The 26,127-nt window shown below is 43.9% G+C and overlaps 1 protein-coding gene across 1 annotated transcript in view; it reads right to left on the reverse strand.

The window, feature by feature from the left end:
- LOC143940863 (interleukin-31 receptor subunit alpha-like) overlaps window positions 1–26,127 on the reverse strand; it is a 139,387-nt gene that overhangs the window by 26,664 nt on the left and 86,596 nt on the right. The window contains exons 9-14 of the mRNA XM_077462653.1: window positions 21,708–21,912; window positions 13,262–13,423; window positions 12,589–12,708; window positions 10,779–10,931; window positions 6,624–6,770; window positions 1,923–2,019 (exon numbers count right to left, since the gene is read on the reverse strand). Of these exons, the coding sequence (XP_077318779.1) occupies window positions 1,923–2,019; window positions 6,624–6,770; window positions 10,779–10,931; window positions 12,589–12,708; window positions 13,262–13,423; window positions 21,708–21,912 (884 nt within the window). The remainder of the gene's footprint in view (window positions 1–1,922; window positions 2,020–6,623; window positions 6,771–10,778; window positions 10,932–12,588; window positions 12,709–13,261; window positions 13,424–21,707; window positions 21,913–26,127) is intronic.

Raw genomic sequence — 26,127 nt, forward strand, 5'->3', positions numbered from 1 at the left:
ACCTAAAAGTGTTGCGAATGGTCAATTTGTAGGTCACCGGGTACCTATTTAATTGGAACGTGGTGTTGAAAAATCCCATGTAATCAGCATTTGTTTGAGACAAGTGTAACACAGCAGACAATTCTGTAGCAAATATTCACTAACGATAGAGTGTAACATCTGAAAATATGTTTTTTTAAAACAATAAACTTAAATTGTATTATAGAAACTGCCAAAATCAGCAAAATGAGGTGGTATGGTCACAGGTGCCAAAGCGCATGCATTTTTTTGTAAGTGTGTGTGGGGGGGAGGGGTGCACAGTATACAGGTGGTGGGGGGCAGGAGGTGTACAGTATACAGGTGGGGGGTGTACGATATAGAGGTGGGGGAAGAGGTGTACAATATACAGGTGTGTGGGGGGATGTAAAGTATACAGCTGGGGGGGCGGTACAATACACCACACTGGGCACAGTCAGTATGCAGACAGCTGAGTTCGGTGTCCCCCTGGCAGTAGGTCCTCTCTCTCTCTCTCTCTCTCTCTCTCTCTCTCTCTAGTTTGGGGTATCGGAGTAAAGGGGGCTGAATACAAATGCACGCCACACTTTTTTAGATATTTATTTGCAAAAAAAATATTGAAAACCATTTACCATTTTCCTTCCACTTCACAATTATGTGCCATTTTGTGTTGGTCTCTCACATAAAATTCCAATAAAATACATTTCCGTTTTTGGTTGTAACATGACAAAATGTGGAAAATTTCAAGGGGTATGAATACTTTTTCGAGACACTGTAATTGTCACGAGAATAATTTACTGTTACACTATGGCAGGTGCATTTTCCACCCTTTACACAGAAAGTACATTGTACTGGTGGTATTTATAGTTTGTTTTGCAAAAGCCTCCAGTTCCCCCTGGAGCCAATTGATTTTTCCTTTATCACTGCAATATACTGTGTTGGCCTTGTCCATGTGATTTGCTGCTGTATGATGGTGGTAATTAAGACAAGATTGGGCTACTAGGGCTAGCATGCTCCTATAAATACAGATCTACCACTGTACTGCACAGTGCACCAATAGCAGCAGACATAGAAACAAAAAAGAGATACCTTTAAGGCCTAGTACACACAATGAGAAAATTAGACAAAAAAAAAATACAGCTTTTGAAACGATTGTATAATCTGATCGTTAGTACACCTTTTGAGAGCCGATCGTGATAGTTCATCTGAAATTACCCGAAGGCACAAACACAAATTTTCTTTATCAGAATAAACATTTTTCATTTAATCAGTACAGTATTCTTCCGAAAAAATTGGAAGGTCAAGACCGTACATGCTTGGAAATGAAATTACAATACAATACAGCACATTACATCACTTTCAAAGTTGTATTTTGTTGTATGGTCATTTTTGTAACTTTAGTAACCTATTGTTTTTCGATATGAGACTATCATACAAAAAAAAATAAAAAATTAGTCAAATATTCTCATCATGTGTGCTAGGCTTAAGACACTCATTAATAAGTTCCTAGGATGGTGAGGTTAGGGGGGGCAGTACCAACCCACAAAATTTGTAGACCTAGTTACATAGGTGAGGTTAAAAAAAAGACACAAGTCCATTAAGTCCAACCTATGTGTGTGATTATATGTCCCTATTTTTCTTTTCCCTTTCTATTCACCTCTGGAAATACATAAAGGAAGGGTCTGCATGATATGCTGAAAGGAGTCAAAAGACTTTTCATTGTTCAGGAAGCATGACTTCTTTATCTTGATTGCTTGTCTGTACAATGAAAGGTAGTTCTGCATATAGATCAAACTGCATACTGTCTCCAGTAGCCTATAGTACCATTAGCCAAATAAAGACAGAACACAAAGGTCAGCAATTGTACAAAAGGGTGTTATTGTTCAAGGGGCTTAGGGCAGCACGACATACCGATGTGTGGCACTTACCTGTTCAGTATATAGGCACATACACAGATGGCAATCACTACTACAACCATCAATCCAACACATGCAGATATTATGATGACTTGAAATTCACCTTCAGCTGAGGAGAGAGAACAGGCATGGAAAAGGAGTGAGTGGGGTTTAATTTGCTTTACATTTTGGTGGTTTTAAAGTTAAAATGTTTTTTTTTTTTAATTAACTTAATACATTGCCTCTACTTGTCTCCCACCACCCCTCAAATGAATGAATGAATGAATGAAATACTTGTATAGCGCACAATGTGAACTGAATCGCCTCTAGGCGCTGTGGCAAGCTTTGATCATCTGCTAAAAGAGGAAGGTCTTGAGTTTTTTCCTAAAAGCCAGGTGATTTTCTTCCAGGCGGATGTTGATTGGTAGAGTATTCCATAGCTGAGGCCCTTGGACAGCGAATCTCCGATCCCCCTTGGATTTATACCGGGCTTTGGGCACTTACCCGATTCCTCTCTCGATTCAGTGCTGCTCCTCTCCTCCTGCAATCCACCCAATCTAAGATGGCATTTCATACCTGGCACCTGAGGCGCCATAAGTCATGCCTTTGCTAGCTCAATGGTATTGCTGTTTCAAAGCACTACCCTGCCACAGCAGATGAATGGGGCAAAGATAAAAAAAGTTATGGCCAAAGCATTTTGCAGGCTGACTCGCTTTGTCAGGGCCTCAGATCCTATTATATACTGTAACAATATGCAAAAATATGCATTGGATGGATATAATTTGCAAATCACAAAGTGAAAAATATTCTTTGCAGTGGTGGCCTTCCATAATCCATGTGCTTGGCTCCTAATCTACATACAGGGCACCAGACACATGGATTCCAATGGGGGTTGTTTTTTTTGTTTTTTTAAAGAAGCACATGATTAGAGCCTGAGGCTCTAATTGGCTTCAAAAAAGGGTGGGCTCGGGGCGCAGAACACTATACGCTTAAAGAAAGAAGTACATGGAAAGTCTCAAACCTCTTTGTATTTTCATAATTGTTTTACTGTGTACAGTATATTAGCTGTCCTTGCTACTCCCAGAAAAGCAACTTTTTTGCTTCAATGTCTTAAAACGGTACAGAGCTCCCATTTTCCTTAGTTTTTTTTTTGTTGTTTTTTTAACCATAAGTTGTATTATACATACCAAACCAAGAGTATTGCAAAAATACAATTACATAGTTATGCTGATAACATACACAGCATCAGAGCTACACCAAAATGGAGTATGTACAAGAATGAGGTCTATATTGGGTGGATGGGAATATATCAGAGAAAACGCAGTGAAGAAACAAACAGAAAAAACCCCCACAAACCTCTCCAAGGTTCCCAATATATATATATGATAGCCCTGACTCGTTGAAGCAACCTTATGGCAAATACAATGAGAAAATACCGGGGTGGTGAGAACCCCCTGATGGCTAGTATATCCCAGTAAAAACATGAAATGTAAAAACATAATCAGATACATAATAGCAGGAAAAAACTGCATGGAAAAGATTCCAGACTGACTGAAAGGGTATATAAAGGGGAGAAACAGAGACAGAGAAGCCCCATACACACTATCAGATTTTCTGCAGATTTTTGTCTTCAGATTTACCAAAACCATGTAGTGCAAGGCCCTGCCTGATTGCATACAAATTGAAACTCCTAAGGTTTGACCTCATATTATATGGTTTTGGTAAATCTGAACGAAAAAATCAGCAGAAAATCTGATAGTGTGTATGGGGCTTAAGAGGGAAAAACAACAATTGTTTGGAAATTAACCAGGGTCCGAAACTTCCTGTAAATAGGCATCCGTAAAAGACAAAGTGTTGCCAAGGCCTCCAAGTGTCACGGAAGGACTCCTCCCTGTTGTTGAGTGTAGCCGTAAGGTCTTCCATGTCCCTGAGTTCATTCATTTTGGTAAACCAGAGAGACCTCAAAGGCGGGTGCACAGACCTCCAACACAAGGAAATGCACAGCACTTAATAGCTGAATAGTAAGAGGGGCCTTGTATTTTTTAATAGGCCGTCGAGAGAGGTGCAGCAAACATGCTGCAGGGTTGTCCGCCAAATTGACATTAGTCAAATGTTTGATAGTACTAGCCACATCTTAGCAGAACAGTCTAAGCTTTGGACACTCCTAGAAAATATGTATCATTGTGCCACAATCCCCACTGCACTTCCAGCACGTACAGTGTAAGATCACCAAAACCCTATACCACCTCGTCAGGATCTTATAATTGGTCTCTTGAACCTTAGTGACCATCGAGGATTTCAAGACAAAGTGAAGGAATTTCTCCGGTCATATCAGGGCAGCATAAATCATAGAAAGTAAAAGAAAGAGATTGCGCTATGGTATAACAAGTGTGTTATTAGTATGAGCTGCCTTTACCTAATATTACCACCCAATGGGTGAAAATAAACTAGTAAAAAAAGAAGAGGTAGGCCTGGCGCTATACCTTTAAATCATAGATTGTGAGGTGAGCAAATATTAATGGTGTTCCTTATAAAAGCAAAAAAAATTTTTTTGAATAAACAGTGAAAGAATAAAAAGTAAATGAATTAAAGTGATAAGTGAGGGGTGTGTCCCCAATATAAATTAGGAAACTTAATAAATACAGATCCCCTAAATTGGGGTTAATTTCAGTGTGATATTACCACACGTGAGAGAAAAAAAAAACAACTTAATGGTTTAATATCTTTAATATTAATATATGTGTGTGTATATTACTTTTACAACCATATTGTGACAAAATCTTAAACTTAAATACTAATGCAGATGGTAAAAAGAAGGATAAAGTCAGTCCATAAATCGCCAGAAAAAATGCGATAATAATACTGCAGAAAGACGGAAGCAGACTGTGCAGGAGGTATGTGATCACTAATACAGCATCTTCCTGGTGCGTGTGACAAGTATTGATATTGCCCTCACCAGATGGCTCCATGGATCTTCTCTTTTACAATGAAGAAATGTACCCTGTAGAGAACATAACATGGTGGGGCAATGGGGCTATGAGCCACCTCAGATAATAGTGGGGCACGCAGCTGCTAGGTCTAGCTCCAACTCAGCAGTGGGCAATTTCCCTAGAATTTGGTTGAGAATTGCCACCACTGTGATGTGCAGGTCAGGGGCCCTTGGTGGCCTCATGAATCCCTCTCAGGTGCAAGTTGTTCCATCTGTTACAGTTCTCACCATCGTCCATCCACAGCTGGACATCAATGTGATCACAGCAGAAGGCCTGTTGATCAGCCTCCAGAGTGGTGGGCCAAGTATCTGTGGAGGTGGAAGCTGACTCAAGGTCCGTCACCCTCTCCCCAACAGTGTCCACTTGCTTACAGAGTTCATGCAGCTACTTGGAAAGTGCATATACAATAGAGGAGGCCATAGCTTGCAAGTCCTGCTTAGTGGGGAAATCTGCCATGATCTCCATCAAAAGCTTCCTCACTACAACTACCCAGCCCCTGTGTTAACTCAGAGCCAGTCTGTGGGAGTGCAGAGGACAGGATGCAACAGGAAATTGAGCCACTGCGGCATCCCTAGTTGCAGTTGTGTAAGCTTCTTAGTGGACTTTGTACCTGTGGGATTGGTGCGTGCCGGTGCCATCTTTGTGGAGGCTGAGGGAGAAAGAGCCAGGTGCTGGCGAGGAAAGTTGTGGGTGATTCCTGCGCTCCTCGGCTCTCCTGTAGTCTGTCAGCCGCCTGTCTCCCAACATGTGAAATCGTCAGTGCGGCGCGGCGTGGCCCTAATGAAGGTTCCCCGTTCTGGTCCATGCAAAGCTCCAGAGTATACAAATTTACTCCTCCATTGCTAAGCCACGCCCCCACATTTCCTTTGTTTTGACCTGGTGATCCTGCTAATAAGTCAGTTTTTTTGTTTTTTTTATCTTCCCTTTTAACGGACCAAGCTGTCCAGGAAAAATGGCATTTAGAGTGTTGCGATAAACCATTTATCATTGACAGGGGTACTTACAATGGACAGCTTTTATTCATAAATATAAAACCTTTATCCCAAATGCTGAAGAAAAACTTTTGCTGTAACTGCTTAAAGGTTAAGTTCACTTTTCATAACATGTTACAGCCATATCCAGTGTGCTACATGCTACTAAATGAGAAACCACCACACCCCACAGAGTCTCCACCAAGGCTGCAACATGCATTACGGAGTTCTGTGAATGGGATAACTAAAACTACCATCACAGCTGATAGTTCTCAATGAACTACCACAGCGCTGATGAACACTCTGTTAGTTCATTGATTCTTCCTGTCATTCAGTAACTGCCTGCCTGTACGATGTATGGGCAGACATTATGCTGACAGTCTGCAGGAGCCTGAGATTGCACTTGTTATCTACTGATAATGTGTGCAATGATTTGCAGGTTCCAAATAAAAAAAATATATATTTTACCTGCAAAAAGATGTGCAATTATTATTATTATTATTATTTTTTTTTAAGGTGAACTTCTCCTTTAAAATGTGTTAGCCAGAGTTCAGCTTTAATTTATTAGCCAAGTACATCTAAATTGGCTAGTGAATTTAGCAATACCCCTCCCCAGATGGACAATGCTGTTGTCCAGGGAGAGCAAGAATAATAATCAGCTTTAAAAAATGGCTTGGTAGGCAAACAACCATTCTGGACTGACAATTAATTTAGTACAACCTTTCATTTTAATACACAGTATGCTTTTCTTTAGAGTGAATGGTTTCTAATACCATAATAGAGTGTTTTGAAAATAACAGTGGCACTGGGTGGTCCTGTCCCTTTAACTGTCACTCCTGAGACTCTCACATGATATTCATGACCGTTTCTCAGTTCTTCTATCTGGTAACTTCTAATACTTGAGGAATTCACAGTAATTTCTAGGATAAAAAATAAAATAAAACAATGTAATTATTTCCAAGTTGATATATTTAATTTATCTAACGTGTACAGTACCTGGTTAAACATATGCTGCGTACACACGAGCAGACTGTATGACGTACTTAGTCTGGCGTACTTTCCGCCAGACTGTCCGTCGGACTTTCCGAACGGGCTACTTGCCCACACACGGCACTTTTTGAGTGGACTAATACGGCGTACTAAGTCCGCCGTACTATCCGCCCTACTTTTGAAATGAACGGACTCGCCCACACACGCGGAGGAAAGTCCGCTCATTTTGAGCGCGTCTCCAGGTAGGCGGGGCCCGCAAAGGAGACGTCGCTTGCCCCGCCGCCTGGTATGGACTTAAAGGGGAACCCCAACGCCGAAAAAAATCGGCGTGGGGGTCCCCCCAAGTCCACAACAGACCCTTGTCCGAGCAAGCTACCCGGCCGGCCAGGAAAGGGGGGCGAGCGATCGCCCCCCCTCCTGAGCCGTACCAGGCTGCGTGCCCTCAAAGCACCTTGTCCCCATGTTGATGAGGACAAGGGCCTCTTCCCGACAACCCTGGCCGTTGGTTGTCGGGGTCTGCGGGCGGGGGGCTTATCGGAATCCGGGAGCCCCCTTTAATAAGGGGGCCCCCGGATACCGGCCCCCCACCCTATGTGAATGAGTATGGGGTACAATGTACCCCTACCCATTCACCTGTAAAATAAAAGTACAAAAAAAACACAACACACGAGATAAAATACTTTATTGCACAGCTCCGGGGGTCTTCCGTCTTCGGGGGTCTTCTCGCCGGACTCCTCCGCTATCTTCTTGTAGCTCTTTTGCTAGCGGAGGAGTCCGACTTTCTTCCTCGCCACCGGCCTCTTCTCCCGACTTCGGGGGTCTTGTCCCCCTCTTCGGTTCTTCTGCCGGGCCACCGCGCCTTCTTCTAGCTCTTTTACAGGCGGTGGCCTGGTCTTCTGTCGCCGCCGCCGCCGCCTTCCGTTCTTCTTCTTCTTCTTCTCCTTCTTCTCCAGGAGATGTTGACTCGACGGTCTCTCCGGCCACAATGCCAGGGCCGTGCTGCGCGGCCACTTATATAGGGACAAGGGGCGGTGTCACATGGCTTTATGTCACATGGGTTGGTGTCACATGGTGACCCCCGCCCCTTACGATGTCATAGTCCCCATGTGACATCAACCCATGTGACCAACCCATGTGACATAAAGCCATGTGACACCACCCCTTGTCCCTATATAAGTGGCCGCGCAGCACGGCCCTGGCATTGTGGCCGGAGAGAGCGTCGAGTCAACATCTCCTGGAGAAGAAGGAGAAGAAGAAGAAGAAGAAGAAGAAGAACGGAAGGCGGCGGCGACAGAAGACCGGGCCACCGCCTGTAAAAGAGCTAGAAGAAGGCGCGGTGGCCCGGCAGAAGAACCGAAGAGGGGGACAAGACCCCCGAAGTCGGGAGAAGAGGCCGGCGGCGAGGAAGAAAGCCGGACTCCTCCGCTAGCAAAAGAGCTACAAGAAGATAGCGGAGGAGTCCGGCGAGAAGACCCCCGAAGACGGAAGACCCCCGGAGCTGTGCAATAAAGTATTTTATCTCGTGTGTTGTGTTTTTTTTGTACTTTTATTTTACAGGTGAATGGGTAGGGGTACATTGTACCCTATACTCATTCACATAGGGTGGGGGGCCGGTATCCGGGGGCCCCCTTATTAAAGGGGGCTCCCGGATTCCGATAAGCCCCCCGCCCGCAGACCCCGACAACCAACGGCCAGGGTTGTCGGGAAGAGGCCCTTGTCCTCATCAACATGGGGACAAGGTGCTTTGGGGTGGGGGGGCCGCGCGGCCCCCCTTCCCCAAGGCACCCCCCCATGTTGAGGGCACGCGACCTAGTACGGCTCAGGAGGGGGGGGGGCGCTCGCTCGCCCCCCTTTCCTGGCCGGCCGGGTAGCGTGCTCGGACAAGGGTCTGTTGTGGACTTGGGGGGGACCCCCACGCCGATTTTTTTCGGCGTTGGGGTTCCTATTTAAGTCCATAACAGGCGGCGGGGCCAGCGACGTCTCCTTCGCGGGCCCCGCCTACCTGGATAGCCGCTCGAAATGAGCGGACTTTTCTCCGGGCGGGAAAAGTCCGCTCATTTCAAAAGTACGGCGGACTGGCATACACACGGCCGGATTGTCCGCCGAAATGCGAGTACGACGGACAGAATTTCGAAAAATCCGAAATTCTTAGTACGCCGGACTGCACGCTGAAAAAGTCCGCTGAAGCCCACACACGAGCGGACTGTCCGCTGAAATGTGTTTCGACGGACTAAGTAGGCCATACAGTCCGCCCGTGTGTACGCAGCAATAGAATGACCTCCTAAAAAAGGAAGTATCCACACAACTCCAAAGTGTGGCCACATCCAAAGCATTTGGACAAATATATATATATATATATATATATATATATATATATATTTGTCCAAATGCTTTGGATGTGGCCACACTTTGGAGTTGTGTGGATACTTCCTATATATATATATATATATATATATATATATACCGTATATATATATATATATATATATATATATTTTTTTTTTTTAAGCAAAAAGAGATGGCTCCAAGGACTGCAGGTGCAGGCTTATATTTTCTATTGAGCAAAAACCATGATTAATCACCAGTGGGGCATCTGTGACACTGCCTTGGCTCTTAGTTATGATCCCACCCACCCTATGGTGCTTCCGTTCCTGCTGATGCATTCTTCATAGAAGAAAGAAAATAAAAGTTTTGGATGTCTGACTTTCATTGAAAATTTCAGCTGTACGAACCTGAGAACACAAGTGCAATTAGCAACAAAAAAAAAGTACAAGAAACTGCTGGGTTGTTTATCTCCTCAACAGCTAATACACCTGAAATATTCATTTATGGGAGCACAAAGGCTGTAAAGAAAAAAAGACCAGTCTTTACAGGGACAGGTCTGTTGCAATGTAAAGAAGAATGTATTGCAATGTGCAGCTTTGTTTGGGTGCTGCTGAAGAACATGTTAATACTGCTTCACATGGGTGAGGCCGCGTACACACGCGCGGACTGTTGGCCCAACTTTGTCCGTCCAACAGTTTGAGCGAACAGTCCGCTCAAACTTAGCATGGACGGACATGGCCACACACGACGGACGAACAGTTTGCTGAAACCGTGCGCGATGACGTGAACGGCACGTACGACGGGACGAAAAATACGACGTCCTATACACTGCAATGCAACCTTCCGACGTGGAAATCCTTTCTGAGCATGCGCGAGACTTAGTTGGCCGAACAAGCCTACACACGAGCGAACAGTCCGCTGAAACCTTGTTTCAGCGGACAGTTTTTCGGAATTTCCGTAAGACCTTGTTCGGCCAACTGTCCGCTGAAACTGTCCGCTGAAGCCCCACACACGAGCGGACTGTCCGCCCAAACACTGTTCAGCGGACAAGGTTGGGCGAACAGTCCGCGCGTGTGTACGCGGCCTGAGAGTTCCACTGTAAGGCTAGTGGAGATGTCATGTTCCTCTTGAGAAGGGGCTTGAGACTGAGGGGAGTCACTGAACGATTTTATTATATGTGTGGATAATGTTGAGTATAAGTTCTTGACAGTAGAGTAGAAATAGCTTAGTGTAAGGGAATGGTGTTTGTATCCTTGTAAGAGGAACAGTGGGGTAGACTTTCCTTCTGGTGAGTATGATCCCTGTGCGTTGGAGCTCTCTCCAAGAAGAATGTTGTAGGTAGCAAAGTGCATGTAAGGAACAGTCAGTCTTTATACAAATATGTTTTATACTGTATGTGTGCTTTCATGTGATTTCAAAAGGTAGGGGTGGTTGCAGAATTTCTTAACAGTTGCTAATGCTATGTTTATTATATTGTCATTTTAAGTCAACAATAATTAAAAAAACAACAGGATCTGGGATGGGAAAAGAGTGGAGTACTCACCTAAAGATCGATCATCCCTTATCTCATCTACTACATACTGTTTTGGTGGTAAATTACATTTCATCCATACCTTGAGTGATGTTCCTTACAACATCTGTGCAGAATATTCTATAGAACAGTAAGATGCCCAAACAGTCCTCTTCTGGAATTTCCTCCCATTCAACCACAACTGTGGTTTTTGTAATATTTTTTACAGTCACATTAGGTGAACCAGACCTGGGAACTTCAAATAATATCAATCACTTTGCGAGTTTTGACACACTAATAACAAGTATTTTTAATAAAGACCTAAAGACAATCTCTAGGCATCAACATATATATATATATATATATATATATACATTTTTTTGTTTTGTTCTGGTCACCCTGTACTTGTACTTCTGATCATTGTCACCAAGACAGAAAGTGAAATCCACAGTTGTCATCGAAACAAGAGTTAAAGGAAATCTTTTGTTTCCTGAGTGGGGAAATCCTCTAACTTTGGGAGATTCCCACTAATTTCCTGTTGCATCTCTGGGACAAAAAGTGAACTGAGATTTTCCCAAGCAAAAAATAAATGAAAAAAATCTGAAAGGGGATTTTAACTCTTCCCTACTCTATACAAATCAAAAAAGGTTTTGGCTATACATGCACTTTAAATGATACTGACTCTTCTCTACACTAGCAGTGTATGGATTTACATATGATGACAGGGATACAAAATATTAATTTACATGACTCTGCACACTTGTGGATGCTATTGGCCCTACCAAGCACCCTGTCTTCCTGCTTCTTTTTCGGATGCCCCTAACATCATGTCCTGAGGCACCTTTGGCCCCATTGGCTTACTGGCTGAGATTGTGGGTTTTCTGGGACACCTTTGCGAGCATCCACATATTTTGGCTTTGGATTGAAAAAATATATATCTTTCTGTTTATCATCTGTATATTACCTGTGAAAGACCTATACCACTTCCATAGATACTACATTTTGACTTGTGAGCCTTGTTACATACCCTTTAGGCTAAATAGTCAATAGTTCCTTGGGCTCTTTCCAGCCTGACTAATTGCCTGATCTGATTTTAGAGCATCTTTGACTGTGTTCATCTCTGTCACCAACACTAGGCTACCATCACACCAACTCCACGAAGAAGATAATGGAAGCTGAAATGCATTGGGTTTTATTCATGCATTAGTGACCTTTTTTTTCAAATGGGTATTCCTATGTCTTTGATGTGATAGGAATGTATATGGGTTCCTCATACTAGAACCCCATTGTTTGTAATATTTGTTATATACTGACAAAGTGGGTTTATAATGTAAATCCTTGTTTTTTGGGTGTGTTGGCAAAGATGACATGCTGTACTTTGCAGTGCTTTAGAGCAGTGGTCATCAACCCTGTCCTCAGGGCCCACTAACAGGTCAGGTTTGCAATATAACTGAAATACATCACAGGTGATATAATTTGCTGCTCAGTGATTCGTTTGCATCTTCCCAAGGTAATACATAAAAACTGGCCTATTAGTGGGCCCTGAGGACAGGGTTGATGACCACTGCTTTAGAGGAATGGCTTTTCCATTGGTTATTATTCATTACCATAAATTAACAATTTTATCAATTATATTATGAGTAAGAAGAAATATAATAATTTACTATTTAGCTGCAAAGAAGCAGTTATCACAAACACAGACCTGAACCCTTTTTTCTCAGTAACCCAAAGGTAGATACAAAGCTAAAACTTCCAAGTGTCTCTCTTGGATTGTCTACTTGATATAAATGACTGAACATTGGTGAACTAAATTGTACGGCTCATCATGAGCTTCCAAGTATCTGCAGTATTTCCAAGTAAATAGGTTGTCAGGGCCATGTAGAGTATCGGCACAAGCACAACATGCTACATACCTCCTTCCTCCACATAGATGTAGGTGATTCCAAATGTTGTCTCATATGCGGAATTCATACACGTATTAAAATCAAGCAAGTGTATCATTATTGTGTAACGTTTGAATCCATCAAAAGGCCCTAGAAGCATAAAAAAAACATTACTCCTGCAGCACTTTTTAAGAGCAACACTTTTCAGAAATACTTCTGGTGAATAGTCTTCTGGCTATGGACATGATAGGATTGGGGGTGGAATAGGCTATTCACCAAAAGTATTTGCTAGGAATTTTTAAGCTTAACAACGTTTTTTGCAGAATGCACAGCAAATGTGGAATAGAGAAAAAGCAGTGTGGGTCTCCATGAGAGATCTGATTTGTTGGCATGTCTTAAGCAGGCCATAGAGTGAAATTTGGCCGGTTCTTTAGATGGACTTCTATTGAGCAGACAAGTTGGAAAATGTTTGTCAATCAATGGATGCAACCAATTGTCATTGTCACATTATACATGTGATATATTTCCTTTATTTTATCACTAGCTGTACTATTGTGATGCTCATGTCGTTATTTATACTAGTTTTGTGTGTTCTGCAATGTTTGGAATCCATAGTTAAAGAAGTTTTACCTTTATGGCAGCAGACCCCAATTAATATTTAAGAATACTTTTGTTAGTGCAAAAATGATTGGCAAATTGTTACCGCTAATAGAATAGTTGTGGATTTGTGTCCAGATTATTTCAGCCTTCATTTGCATGTAAGTTGTTCCCCAACTGATCACAAAGAAATCATTATCAAACAATGGCTTCCAAGTGAGGACAATCTTATCATCTTTATATGTAGAAAATATCTTTCCAAGTAATTCTATAAAGAAATCACAAAAGGTAGAAAACATTCTTAACATTACATTTGTTTGAATATTTCTATAGAGCCAGTCTTTTACATATTCAGCAAAATCATTTACTATACAATGCTACCATTACTAAATAATTGAATACATTAAGGGAGTGAATAAGGTTCAAGAGGGCAGTATTTTCGATCTGAAACCAAGATCAATAACTTGGGGATATGGCCTTAACAGGAAGAAAGTTACTAATGCTTGAAAAACTTATGATAAAGTGATATTAAAGTCTTGTTTTTTTTTGTTTGTTTAAAACTAACAAACATGTTCTACTTACCTGCTCTGTGTAATGGTTTTGCACAGAGCAGCTCAGATCCTCCTCTTCTCGGGTCCCTCGCTGGCGTGCCTGGCCCCTCCCTCTTTTTGAGTGCCCCCACAGCAAGCTGCTTGCTATGGGAGTTATGGGGGCACATGAGCCTCTGCTCTGTGTGTCCATTCAGACATGCAGCTCTCCCCGCCCCCTCTCTCTCCTCATTGACTGTTTTGCTTGCGTCTGTCTAGTAGGGGGGCTGTTGCACACAGAAGGTTTTTTAGAATAGAATGCATTGAGATAAAAAAAAAACTATTGCCTTTAGAAACACTTTAAAAATAAAAATAAAAAAACACAACAAACCCTAAAACATGTATAAATAAAAATAAATAAAAAAGCACAGGCAGGCTTGATGGACCACTTGGTCTTTTTACTGTTGTAACTTTTCTATGTCTCTATAATTAGCAATTATAGTAAAATGTAAAATTAGGGGGATTGGAATATTTTCTTCTGAAGAAAACTGAGTTGTAATCTCATATCGATGCTGAAAGCCCAGAAACTGCAGATAATTATTCAGAAAGACTATAAATATAGTGATATTAGTATCACTAAGAGCCCAAAATGTAATATATATATATATATATATATATATATATATATGTGTGTGTGGTGGCTGCATTTGTTTTCTGTTTTCAGAACAAGTATATTTTCTGCAAGTACAGAAAAATATTGATCCTGAGGGAAATACTTATCATTGTAACTTCCTGTATACTAAACTGAAATCTCAAACCGCTACTGTATATTATGTGGACTAAAGAACACCTCTTTCCTACGTAACAGAGTAGGGGGTGGGTGTTTGTAGGCTAAATAAGGTGAACGGCCTAGGGTGTCCAAGTTCCTCCATAGATACAGTACATAAGTGAGCATTATCACCTGAGGAAAGGAAGTGGGTTACTGGTAGAATCAGCAGATGACAATAAAGGAAAGGAAGCCCGAATTAAAAAAGAAAACAAATGCAGCCACCATCAGAACATGGGGATGTGCCTGGATCTTAAGTCACTGAAAACAACCACAATGGGGTTGATTTACTAAAACTGGACAGTGCAAAATCTGGTGCAGCTGTGCATTGTAGCCAATCAGCATCTAACTTCAGCTTGTTCAATTAAAACCTGGACGCTCATCAGTGTCTATGCAGAACTGCATCAATGTGCCTTCCCAGCTCAACTGATACTAGGATGTAATACTCTTGTGATGAGGGCCATTTTCTTCTTCTATAGAGCAATGGGGCAGTTTCTGTCATTGGTAATTAGTCACTGCATTGCCAAATTGTTGTAAGTTGCTACCATAATTGATTCAGGAGCAGTGTTTATGGCTGACTACAACACATTGAAGCTGAATGAGGCTGTTGCTAAAAAATATGGTTATACGATAGCACACCAATGCCGAGGGAGTTTATAGTTTATGTGCATGAGGGTTCCTGTACAGACTATGCAAATAAGTGTGACATTTCTTAACAAGGATGGTTCACTATAATATGTACATTGTACAGTCATACTGTTTGCCATTTAACCACTTAGGCCCTGGACCAATTTGCAGCCAAGGGACCAGGCCCCTTTTTGCTATTCGGCACTGCGTCGCTTTAACTGACAATTACGCGGTGACTCCCAAACAAAATTTTCCTTTTTTTCCACAAATAGAACTTTCTTTTGGTGGTATTTGATCACCTCTACGGTTTTTATTTTTTGCGCTATAAACAAAAATAGAGCGACAATTTTGAAAAAAATTCAATATTTTTTACTTTTTGCTATAATAAATATCCCCAAAAAATATATAAAAAAACATTTTTTTTCCTCAGTTTAGGCCGATATGTATTTTTCTACATATTTTTGGTAAAAAAAAAAATTGCAATTAGCGATTATTGATTGGTTTGCACAAAAGTTATAGTGTCTACAATATTGGGGATAGTTTTATAGCATTTTTATTAATATATTTTTTTTTTACTAGTAATGGCGGCGATAAGCAATTTTTATTGTGACTGCCACATTATGGCGGACACATCGGACATTTTTGACACATTTTTGGGACCATTGTCATTTATACAGCAATAAGTGCTATTCAAATGCACTGATTCCTGTGTAAATGACACTGGCAGTGAAGGGGTTAACCACTAGGGGGCGGGAGGGGTTAAGTGTGACGTGTGTTTTTTTTTTACTGTTGGGGGCGTGGCTTGGCATGTGACGTCACTGATCGTCTTTCCCTATAGCAGGGAACAGACGATCAGTGACAGCCACACTAGGAAGCACGAGGAGAGGTTTGTTTACACTTACCTCTCCCCGTTCTTCAGCTCTGTGACCCGATCGCGGGACACCAGCGGCGATCGGGTCCGCGGGTCCCGCAGCCATGGTCACGGAGCTCAGGACCGGCTGGTGAGCGCGACCCACGGCTGGACACTTAAAGAGCAACGTACCTGTACGTTGATGTGCCCAGCCGTGCCATTCTGCCGGCGTAAATAGACAGGAGGCGGTCCTTAAGCGATTAATCAGCAGGATGCCCAAAATTTGATTTTCTCTACTGTTTTGGGGTCTAAGTACTGTAGGCATTTTATTTCAATGTGAATACCATGTAGACATAAATCTGCAATAAGTTTGCACAGCTATAGTTAAAAAAAAAAAAATGCCTGTGAAAGCATTTGTCAAACCGCATCATCGAGCCATATGCAGTGGATATAAAAAGTCTACACACCTGTTTTTTTTTGTAAGAAAAGGCTTCCATCTTGTCACTCTACCCCATAGTCCAGACATATGAAGATTAAGGGAGGTTGTTGTCACATGCACCACACAGCCAGTACTTAGCCAGATATTCCTGCAACTCCTTTAACCACTTGCTGACGAGCCGCTGTCACTATACCGTGGCAGGTTAGCATGATCCCACGAATCGTCATAGCTGTACGTTGGCTCCTTTAAGCAGGATAGCAGGCGCGTGCCCACTGCACTGCGGGGGGTGCCGATGCTCAAGACTGGCAGTCGCGATGTCCGCCGGCCACGCGCGATCGGGTGCACAAGAGGCAGAACAGTGATGTGTGTGTGTGTATAAACACACAAATCCTTGTTCTGTTTGCAGAGGAGAGGCAGATCGTGAGTTCCTAATATCTAGGAACCACGATCTGTCATCTCCTATAGTCAGTCCCCTCCCCCTACAGCTACAACACCCATTAGGGAACACATTTAATCCCTTGATTATCCCCTAGTGTTAACTCCTTCACTGTCAGTGACATTTATACAGTAATCAGTGCATTTTTATAGCACTGATCACCGTATAATTGTCAGTCGTCCCAAAAATGTGTCAAAAGTGTCTGATGGGTCCGTCATAATGACGCAGTCTCCATAAAAATCGCAGATCGTCGCCATTACTAGTAAAATAATAATAATAATAAAAATATAAATCTATCCCCTATTTTGTAGACACTATAACTTTTGCGCAAACCAATCAATATAGGCTTATTGCGATTTTTATTACGAAAAATATGTAGAAGAATACATATCGGCCTAAACTGAGAAATAAGTAGGGATATTTATTATAGCAAAAAGTACAAAATATTGTGTTTTTTTTTTTTCAAAATTGTCGCTCTTTTTTTGTTTATAACGCAAAAAAAAAAAACTACATAGATGATTAAAAACCACCAAAAGAAAGCTCTATTTGTGGAAAATGTCAGTTAAATCAACGCCATGCCGTATATCAAAAAATGGCATGAGCCAGCCAAATCTTCTGGGGCTGAAGTGGTTAACGTTGCTGTACGCTTATTGGCAGCCTCCCTGACCAGTTTTCTTCTTCTCTTTTCATCAATTTTGGAGGGACGTCCAGTTCTTGGTAATGTCACTGCTGTGCCATATTTTCTCTGCTTGATGATGACTATCTTCACTGTGTTCCATGGTATATCTAATGCCTTGGAAATTCTTTTGTACCCTTCTCCTGACTGATACCTTTTAACAACGAGATCTCTCTGATGCTTTGGAAGCTCTCGGTGGACCATGGCTTTTGCTGTAGGATGCGCCTAAAAAAGTGTCAGGAAAGACTTAATGGAACAGCTGAAGTTTATTTGGGGTTAATCAGAGGCACTTTAAATGATGGTAGGTGTGTACTGACTCCTATTTAACATGAGTTTGAATGTGATTGCGTAATTCTGAACACAGCTACATCCCCAGTTCTAAGAGGGTGTACACATTTATGCAACCACATTATTTTTTATTTTTTACTTTTACCCCCCCCCCCCACCTAAAAGATTTTGCTTTGTTTTTTAATTGAATTGTACAGTTTATAGGCAGGGGCGGACTGACCCATCGGTCATTCGGTCGCCGTCCGAGGGCCCGGAGCCATTAGGGACCCATGCCTGGCCCAACGAGAGGCCCTTGAAGCTGCTGTAATAATACCGCTAATTACACGCTGCTCCCGCCGGCCCCTCCTTCCTTCCAGTCCGTCGCAGGTGCTTGTACTGTACACTACATCACCTAGGACGGACGAGAAGGGAGGAGGGGCTGGCGGGGAGCAGCGCGCTGTTAGCGGTATTATTACAGGCATCGGGTGACCGGGGTGAGTGAAACTTTTTTTTTACTGGAGGGCCGCCATCGGAGGCAGGGGGAACTGCAGTACAGATGTATGGGGCCCGGGCCAGACTTCAGTGTGCTCTCCCCCCTCCCCACACTACCCCCCGTATGCTTCCCCCCAGTGTCCCCCTGTGTGTCCCCCCTGTGCGTCCCCCCGTGTGCCCCCCAGTGTTCCCCTGTGTGTCCCCCCCAGCGTTCCCCTGTGTGTCCCCCCAGTGTCCCCCTCAGTGTCCTCCCGTGTGTCCCTCCAGTGTTCCCCTGTGTGTAGCCGCCCCGTGTTCCCCTGTGTGTAGCCCCCCCGTGTTCCCCTGTGTGTAGCCCCCCCGTGTTCCCCTGTGTGTTGTCCCCTGTGTTCCCCTGCGTGTCGTCCCCCAGTGTTCCCCTGCGTGTCGTCCCCCAGTGTTCCCCTGCGTGCCGTCCCCCAGTGTTCCCCTGCGTGTCGTCCCCCAGTGTTCCCCTGCGTGTCGTCCCCCAGTGTTCCCCTGCGTGTCGTCCCCCAGTGTTCCCCTGCGTGTCCCCCCAGTGTTCCCCTGCATGTCCCCCCTGTGTTCCCCTGTGTGTCCCCCCCAGTGTTCCCCTGTGTGTCCCCCCCAGTGTCCCCCTATGTGTCCCCCTGTGTGCTCTTCCCCCCCACAGTGTCCCACTGTGTTCTCCCCCCAGTGTTCCCCTGTGTACCCCCCCACAGTGTCCCACTGTGTTCTCCCCCCAGTGTTCCCCTGTGTGCTCTCCCCCCCACAGTGTCCCCCTGTGTGCTCTCCCCCCCACAGGGTCCCCCTGTGTGCTCTCCCCCCCACAGGGTCCCCCTGTGTGCTCCCCCCCAGTGTTCCCCTCTGTGCTCTCCCCCAGTGCCCCCCTCCAGTGTTCCCCCCAGTGTCCCCCTGTGTGCTCTTCCCCCCAGTGTCCCACTGTGTTATCCCCCCCAGTGTTCCCCTGTGTGTTCCCCCCCCCCAGTGTTCCCCTGTGTGCTCCACCCGTGTTCCCCTGTGTGACCCCCCCAGTGTCCCACTGTGTTCTCCCCCCCAGTGTTCCCCTGTGTGCTCTCCTCCCCAGTGTTCCCCTGTGTGCTCTCCCCCCCCACAGTGTCCCACTGTGTGCTCCCCCCACAGTGTTCCCCTGTGTGCTCTCCCCCCCACAGTGTCCCACTGTGTGCCCCCCCAGTGTTCCCCTGTGTGCTCCCCCACACTATCCCCCTGTGTGCCCCTCCTGAGTGTTCCCCTGTTTTCTCTCCCCGCAGTGCCCCCTGTGTGCACCCTCCTCCAGTGTCCCCCTGTGTGCTTCTCCCTTCTCCAGTGTCCCCCTGTGCCCTCTCCCCCTCCCAGGGTCTCCCTGTGTGCTCCCCAACCCCCACAGTGTCCCCCGTGTGCTTCTCCCTTCCCCAGTGTCCCCCTGTGCCCTCTTCCCCTCCCAGGGTCTCCCTGTGTGCTCCCCAATCCCCACAGTGTCTCCCTGTGTGCTCCCCACCCCCCACCGTGTCCACGCTGTGTGCTCTCCACCCCCCCACAGTGTCCATCCTGTGTGCTCCCCACCCCAAACAGTGTCCCCCTGTGTGCTCCCCATGGCCACAGTGTCTTCCTGTGTGCTCCTCACCCCCCACATTGTCTTACTTTGTGCTCCCCACCCCCCACAGTGTCTTCCTGTGTGCTTCCCCCAGTGTCTCCCTGTGCGCTCCCCCCCCACAGTGTCTCACTGTGTGCTCCCCCCAGTATTCCCCTGTGTGCTCTCCCCCCAGTGCCCCCCTCCAGTGACCCCCTGTTTGCCCCCCAGTGTCCCCCTGTGTGCTCTCCAACCCCACAGTGTCCCCCGTGTGCTTTCCACCTCCGCCGGTTTCCCCCTGTACCCTCTCCCCTTCCCAGGGTCTCCCTGTGTGCTTCCTCCCTCTCCAGTGTCCCCCTGTGTGCTTCCCCCCTCCCCAGCATCCCCCTGTGTGCTCTCCAACCCCACAGTGTCCCCGGTGTGCTTTCCCCCTCCCTCAGTGTCCTTTCCCCCTCCCAAGGTCACCCTGTGTGCTTCCCCCTCCCCAGTGTCCCATTGTGCGCTCTCCCCCCACAATGTCCCCCTGTGCAGGTGTGCCTTGGGATGCAGGGGGCCCCATCAGTTGTCAGTCCGCCCTGTTTATAGGTCAAATTAAGTTTGGTGGAAAAAGTTCTGAAATGATTTATCTTTGTCTCATTTTTTTTACATCACAGAAACCTGACATTTTAACAGGGGTGTGTAGACTTTTTATATCACTGTATGTGATGGTATTGTAATGTGCATGCACATGTCTATGTACTTAGAAGTTGGGACACTAGTCAATATATGAGATTCCATATGTTAAATATTTCAATTACAGATTCCACATACTCAGACATCTTCATATGATGGCATAGCATTCTTTTTAAATGCTTATTAATTTTTAGGAGGAAGGAATCTCCCTAAGGAGAACCTGCTAAATGTTGGACATAGTGTGTCGTCTGGTATCACATCCTATATAGAAACACCAAGGAAACACCTAAGAAAATCAAGACTTTAACGGTACCAAAAAAATAAGTAAAATATCAAGTTTTATTTGTACAAATGTTAAAACTATATTCAAATTGTTAAAGGTTACGTGAAAGCAATCACATACAAACATAGCTGTATCCTGTATCACATCGTATTTTCCCCATCATCTATATCAGGGATGGGTGACCAATGGTGGGCAGGAGTCTTTCATATGAAGGAGGGGGCACTTTATATTTATGGGGACCTGATGTGGACCTCTCTGGGCTAGCTGATGCTGGACTTTTAGAAGTTCCATCATACTCAGAGGACCAATTTGCTTTTCCAAGGCCACCAATCTCTCCAGGATATAAACAGATACATGTCAGTTGCTTGGAATCCACTCCTTCCATGATCTCACAGTCGTTGGCTGTATAATTTTGTTTTCAGTATGAATCGTGTATCCATAACAGAGCCTCACTATGCTTGTCTTCCTGATGAAGCGGGCTGTTGACCCGTGAAACGCATTGAAGTTATAGCACGTTATCTATACCCCTACTCTGATATGGATGATAGGGAAAATGTGATGTGATAAAGGATACAGCTATGTTTGTATAACATTACTTTCATGTAACCTTTAACAATTTTAATATACATTTTTTAACATTCGTACAAATAAATCTTGATATTTTAGTTATTTTTTGGGGTCTGTTATTTTTATAAGTCCTGATTTTCTCAGATAGGTGTTTCTTTTGTCTTTTCAAATGCCCTTTTGCCACAGCTTTAAATTTATTTTAGAATTAAAAAAAATGTTTTGTGAGCACATTTTGAGGAATTGAGATATATATATATATATATATATATATATATATATATATATATATATATATATATATATATATTGAAATTAGTTCAAAATTTAAACAGGTACATTACCAGGGGAAGTCAAAGGTTGGACCAGAGTGCTGGCTGTGGAGCTGTTCCCGGCTTCATTGCAAGCAGTTACAGACACATTAAAGAAAGCGACAGAGAGGTTGATAAGGAAATTCGTGCTATTTGTTTGGTAGAAAATACAGTCACAGCTGTTTGGTATCTTCTGAATCGTGACATTGTATTTATCCACATAGACATGCATCGCATACTGCAAGGATTCAAAAGAAGGTTAAGGTGAAAACAATGGACAACAAAAGGGCAATCAGAGCTGCCAAAGGAAACAACCATATTATCTCAACTATATATATTTATTGTAAATTATAAGAATGTTTCATGAAAAATGATTATAACCTTATATAAGTCTCTCAAAATAGGCATACCAGTGATCTGCAGACTTCCACTATGATACCAGTACAACCTGTATTTCCTAATTCTTTAAAAAAAAAAAAAAACTTAAAAAAAGAGATTCCAGATCTTCCGGTATGAAACATACCGGTACATCTAGTATTTTGCCAGATATTTACATAAGGCCACATGCATGCTAATGTGTAGACATCATTGTTCTCTAAGGCATCTGAAGCTGTCATTGCCTACCTAAAACATTTGCTTTGCTGTATGTCCAGAAATCTGAGGCAAGCTAAAGTTTCTACTCTTATCTTATACAGGACCATGTTATTGAAGGGTAAGTTCACCTTCATGTTACACCCTCCATCTAGTGTCCAAAATACAGTATAGTTATCTGAAAGACCAGACTAAGAAAATTATATTGCATTTTGGCCAGTAGCTAGATGGATTCAAATTCTCAGGCCAAGCATATCGGGGTGTTCCCCATTCTTCTAAGGTCCAAGCAGTGAACTTTGTGTATTAGTGCACCCCAAAATTTTATCCTGAAAATCTGAATGTTAGTGCAAATATAAAAAGGTATCGCGGACAGTGCTCAATTGTTTTTGATACCCTGCCAGGTTAATTATAAGGTACTTAAACTAAGATCCCAACAATGTTTTGATCCAAATGATTCCAATGCAGTTATGTGGCAATCCTTTATATAATCACAAGAAAGGACCCTTGAGTCCTTGATTGGATGAACTAGAAATTCTTGGGCAATATCTTCTGTGTATTGAGAGATAGTCAACAGCATACCACATATGTAAAGTTTGTCCAATGTTACATGAAAAATGGATGGAGGATTATGGAATAAGAAGTCCATGTAAATTTAAATTGCATGAGACGTTAAAGTGATTGTAAACCTTCCTGTTTTAAAAATAAATAAATAAATATGTTACACTTACCTCCGCTGTGCAGTTAATTTTGCACAGAGTGGCCCCGCTCCTTCTCTTCTAGCATCCCTCGGGGGCTCTCGTGGCTCCTCCTCGCATCAGATAAACCCCTAGGAGAAGGCCTCTCCCAGGGGATTACCGTGCGGGCGTGCGCCCGTGTCCAGCATTTGCGTCCATAGACACGAATGCCGGGTTTGACCCCGCTCCCCGCATCTCAGTGCCTGCGTCATTGGATTTGATTGACAGCAGCGGGAGCCAGGGCTGGACTGGGACAGAAATTTGGCCCTGGACTTCATCCAGACCGGCCCACTTACATTTTGAGCATCCCATCAGCACTCCCTTACGTCAGAGTGTCCCATCAGCACCCCTTACGTCAGAGTGTCCCATGAGCAGCCCCCTTACATCAGAGTGTCCCATCAGCATCCCCTTACATCAGAGTGTCCCATCAGCATCCCCTTACATCAGAGTGTCCCATCAGCACCCCCTTACATCAGAGAGGCCCATCACCAGCCCCCTTACATCAGAGTGGCCCACTGAGCCATCGGCCCACCGGGAAACTCCCGGTAGTTCCAATGGCCAGTACATGCTTGGCGGGAGCCAATGGCTGTGCTGCTATCAATCTAGCCAACCAAGAGTCGGGACCCCATGCAGAGAGGCAGAGCGCTTCTCCACTGAGGGAATTATGGGGCTCGGGTAAGTAAAAGGGGGGGGGGGGGACTGGAGGGCCGGTCACTGGCAGAAGTTTTTTCACCTTGAAGCATAGGATGCATTAAGGTGAAAAAACATGAGGGTTTACAACCCCTTTAAGAGGGCAGTCAGACATGCAGGATGACCGCCAGCCTTAAGGCTTGGGTAAGTAAGCAAATACAGCATGCTTTCAGGAGCATTTAGCTTGCATTTTAAGGCTAAGTTCACACTGCTGCAATCCGACTTTGAGTGCTGGCTCATATTGGGACGATTTCTGATGCAAGGACTTGCACAGAATTGCATGACAAGGGAAATCACATTATTTTCAATGGTGCTCATACACATCAATGCAACTATGCAGTGCGATTTTGGAAAAGGTTCCTGTGCTTTGATGCGATTTCAGTGCAATTTGGCTTCATAGAATACGCTAACCACATCCAAATTCGCACTACATAATCACACTGAAAAACACATAAAAATTGCATCACTGCCCCTAAGTGGAAACAGAGGGATCTTCCCTCTTTGTACTGCAAATGTGGATCCGAGATGCAAAGAGAATGGAATGCCTTACAGCTTCTCTGATCAGCTCCCTGGACAAATACAGCCAAGTCTGAGAACTCTGGAACCTACTGGAGACTCCACTAACCTGACAACCTTGTGTTGTGCAGATCCTGCAGCAGGGCACACGAGCAGTCCGGCCTTCAGGTGCACTGGGGGCCTTGGCAGTTGGGCGTTCTATTTCCCTCTCCCTTTTTTCTACCTTTCTTTTGTTTCAACTTTTCTGTTTTTCTTTTTTTGTTGATACAGGACTGTGTTTTGTGCAGCCGTTTACCTGCTGATAGCTCATTGCTGTCCTGCTTACTATTTTCCTCTTTTCAGAAACAAACTTTTTACTTCGCTATGCCAAGTTGTGATGTTTGTGTGCCAGACATGGGGTCACGTCCAATCACCCACAGATGTCAAAGGACACCAAAACAGCTTGCATATAAACATATACGCTTGGCTCAGCCTAAGGAAAAGGAAGGAGCAAATTGATGGAGGAGCAGGAAGACTGACATGGTTTCTTTTCCTGGGAACAATATTCAATATTAGGAAAAATTCACTTTTACACTTTTAAATAATAATAATGTACATTTTTTGCAGGTAAAAAAAATCTGCATTTATTCATTTTTTTGTTAAGCTGCTTACTGCTATAGCCAGCTATAGATGAGGGTGGTGGCAAGTTTTTTGTATCATTATCATGTTGGTGTTTTTATTGGTCCAGCAACGCACCAAAACCTTTGCAGCCATTGTGCAATTTGCTGGGTGCTTGGTGTGCTCCTGTACCTTTAAGAAGGGGTGGGCTCCCCTTTAGTCCACCTGCTCTCATCTATCCATTAGAATGCATGTGCCTCCACTGTGGGGACACTCAAATTTTAGTGTTAGAACCACAGATGCCATGCTGTGACGAGGCTCTGAGGCTTACGCATGCATTTGCAAATGCGTGCGGACTAAACCCCTGTTTTTAACGCACTGTTAGACAGGTTCGTTTGGTTTTCTGTGAGCTGGTGGGCAGGCTTTGTTGTTATCATTTTTTGTTAAGAGCCTGGAAGATCGCAAGTACTATACAGGGCTTTTGCAGACTGATCAGTGTATCTGTCAACTCGTACCTTGTACAGGCAGTTACACACCAAGAGGAAATATAAATGAACTACCTAGGAGCTCTCAACAGTGTCCTGGTAGTTCATTGAGAACTACAAGCTGACAACCACAAAGAATATCGGAACTAGTAGTTCATTGATTCACAAGGATCTGTGAATCAATGATGCAGCTTGGTGGGCGAAGCCCCGCATGGCCACACTCTCTTTAAATTTTGACAGCAAGTGTGGGGAGAAGATCCCGTACTCACTGCAATAAAGAGGGGGTCATATGCTGAACAGGTTACACCCTAACTATGGGTGTAACATGTTCAGAAAGGTGAACTTATCCTTTAAACAAGGTTTTTTTTTTTTTAAGGAAAGTCACCGACATACAGGCGTTGTCACAGAGCAAAAGTGCAGCTAATACCCTGTATATATGGTTGGAAATTCTGATGGAAAAAGTTAGATCAGATTATGTTGTCAGAAAATCCAATCATGTGTGGGCTCTATCGGACTTTTTTTTGTCTGATTTTCCGACACACAAAGTTTGAGAGCAGGATCTAAAATTTTCCGACAACAAAATCCGATCGCATAAATTCCGATCATGTGTAGACAATTCCGACGAACAAAGTGCCACGCATGCTCAGAATAAACTAAGAGACAAAAGCTATTGGCTACTGGCCCGTTTATAGTCCCGACGTACGTGTTTGACGTCACCTCGTTCAGAACGATCGGATTTTCCAACAACTTTGTGCGACCATGTGTATGCTACACAAGTTTCGGACAAAATCAGTCGGAAAAAATCAGACGGATTTTGTGGTCTGAATGTCCGACCATGTG

Source organism: Lithobates pipiens, unplaced genomic scaffold, assembly GCF_037356315.1.
Source record: "Lithobates pipiens isolate NorthernLeopardFrog02 unplaced genomic scaffold, aLitPip1_a1.2 Scaffold_3, whole genome shotgun sequence".
NCBI classification, from domain to species: domain Eukaryota; kingdom Metazoa; phylum Chordata; class Amphibia; order Anura; family Ranidae; genus Lithobates; species Lithobates pipiens.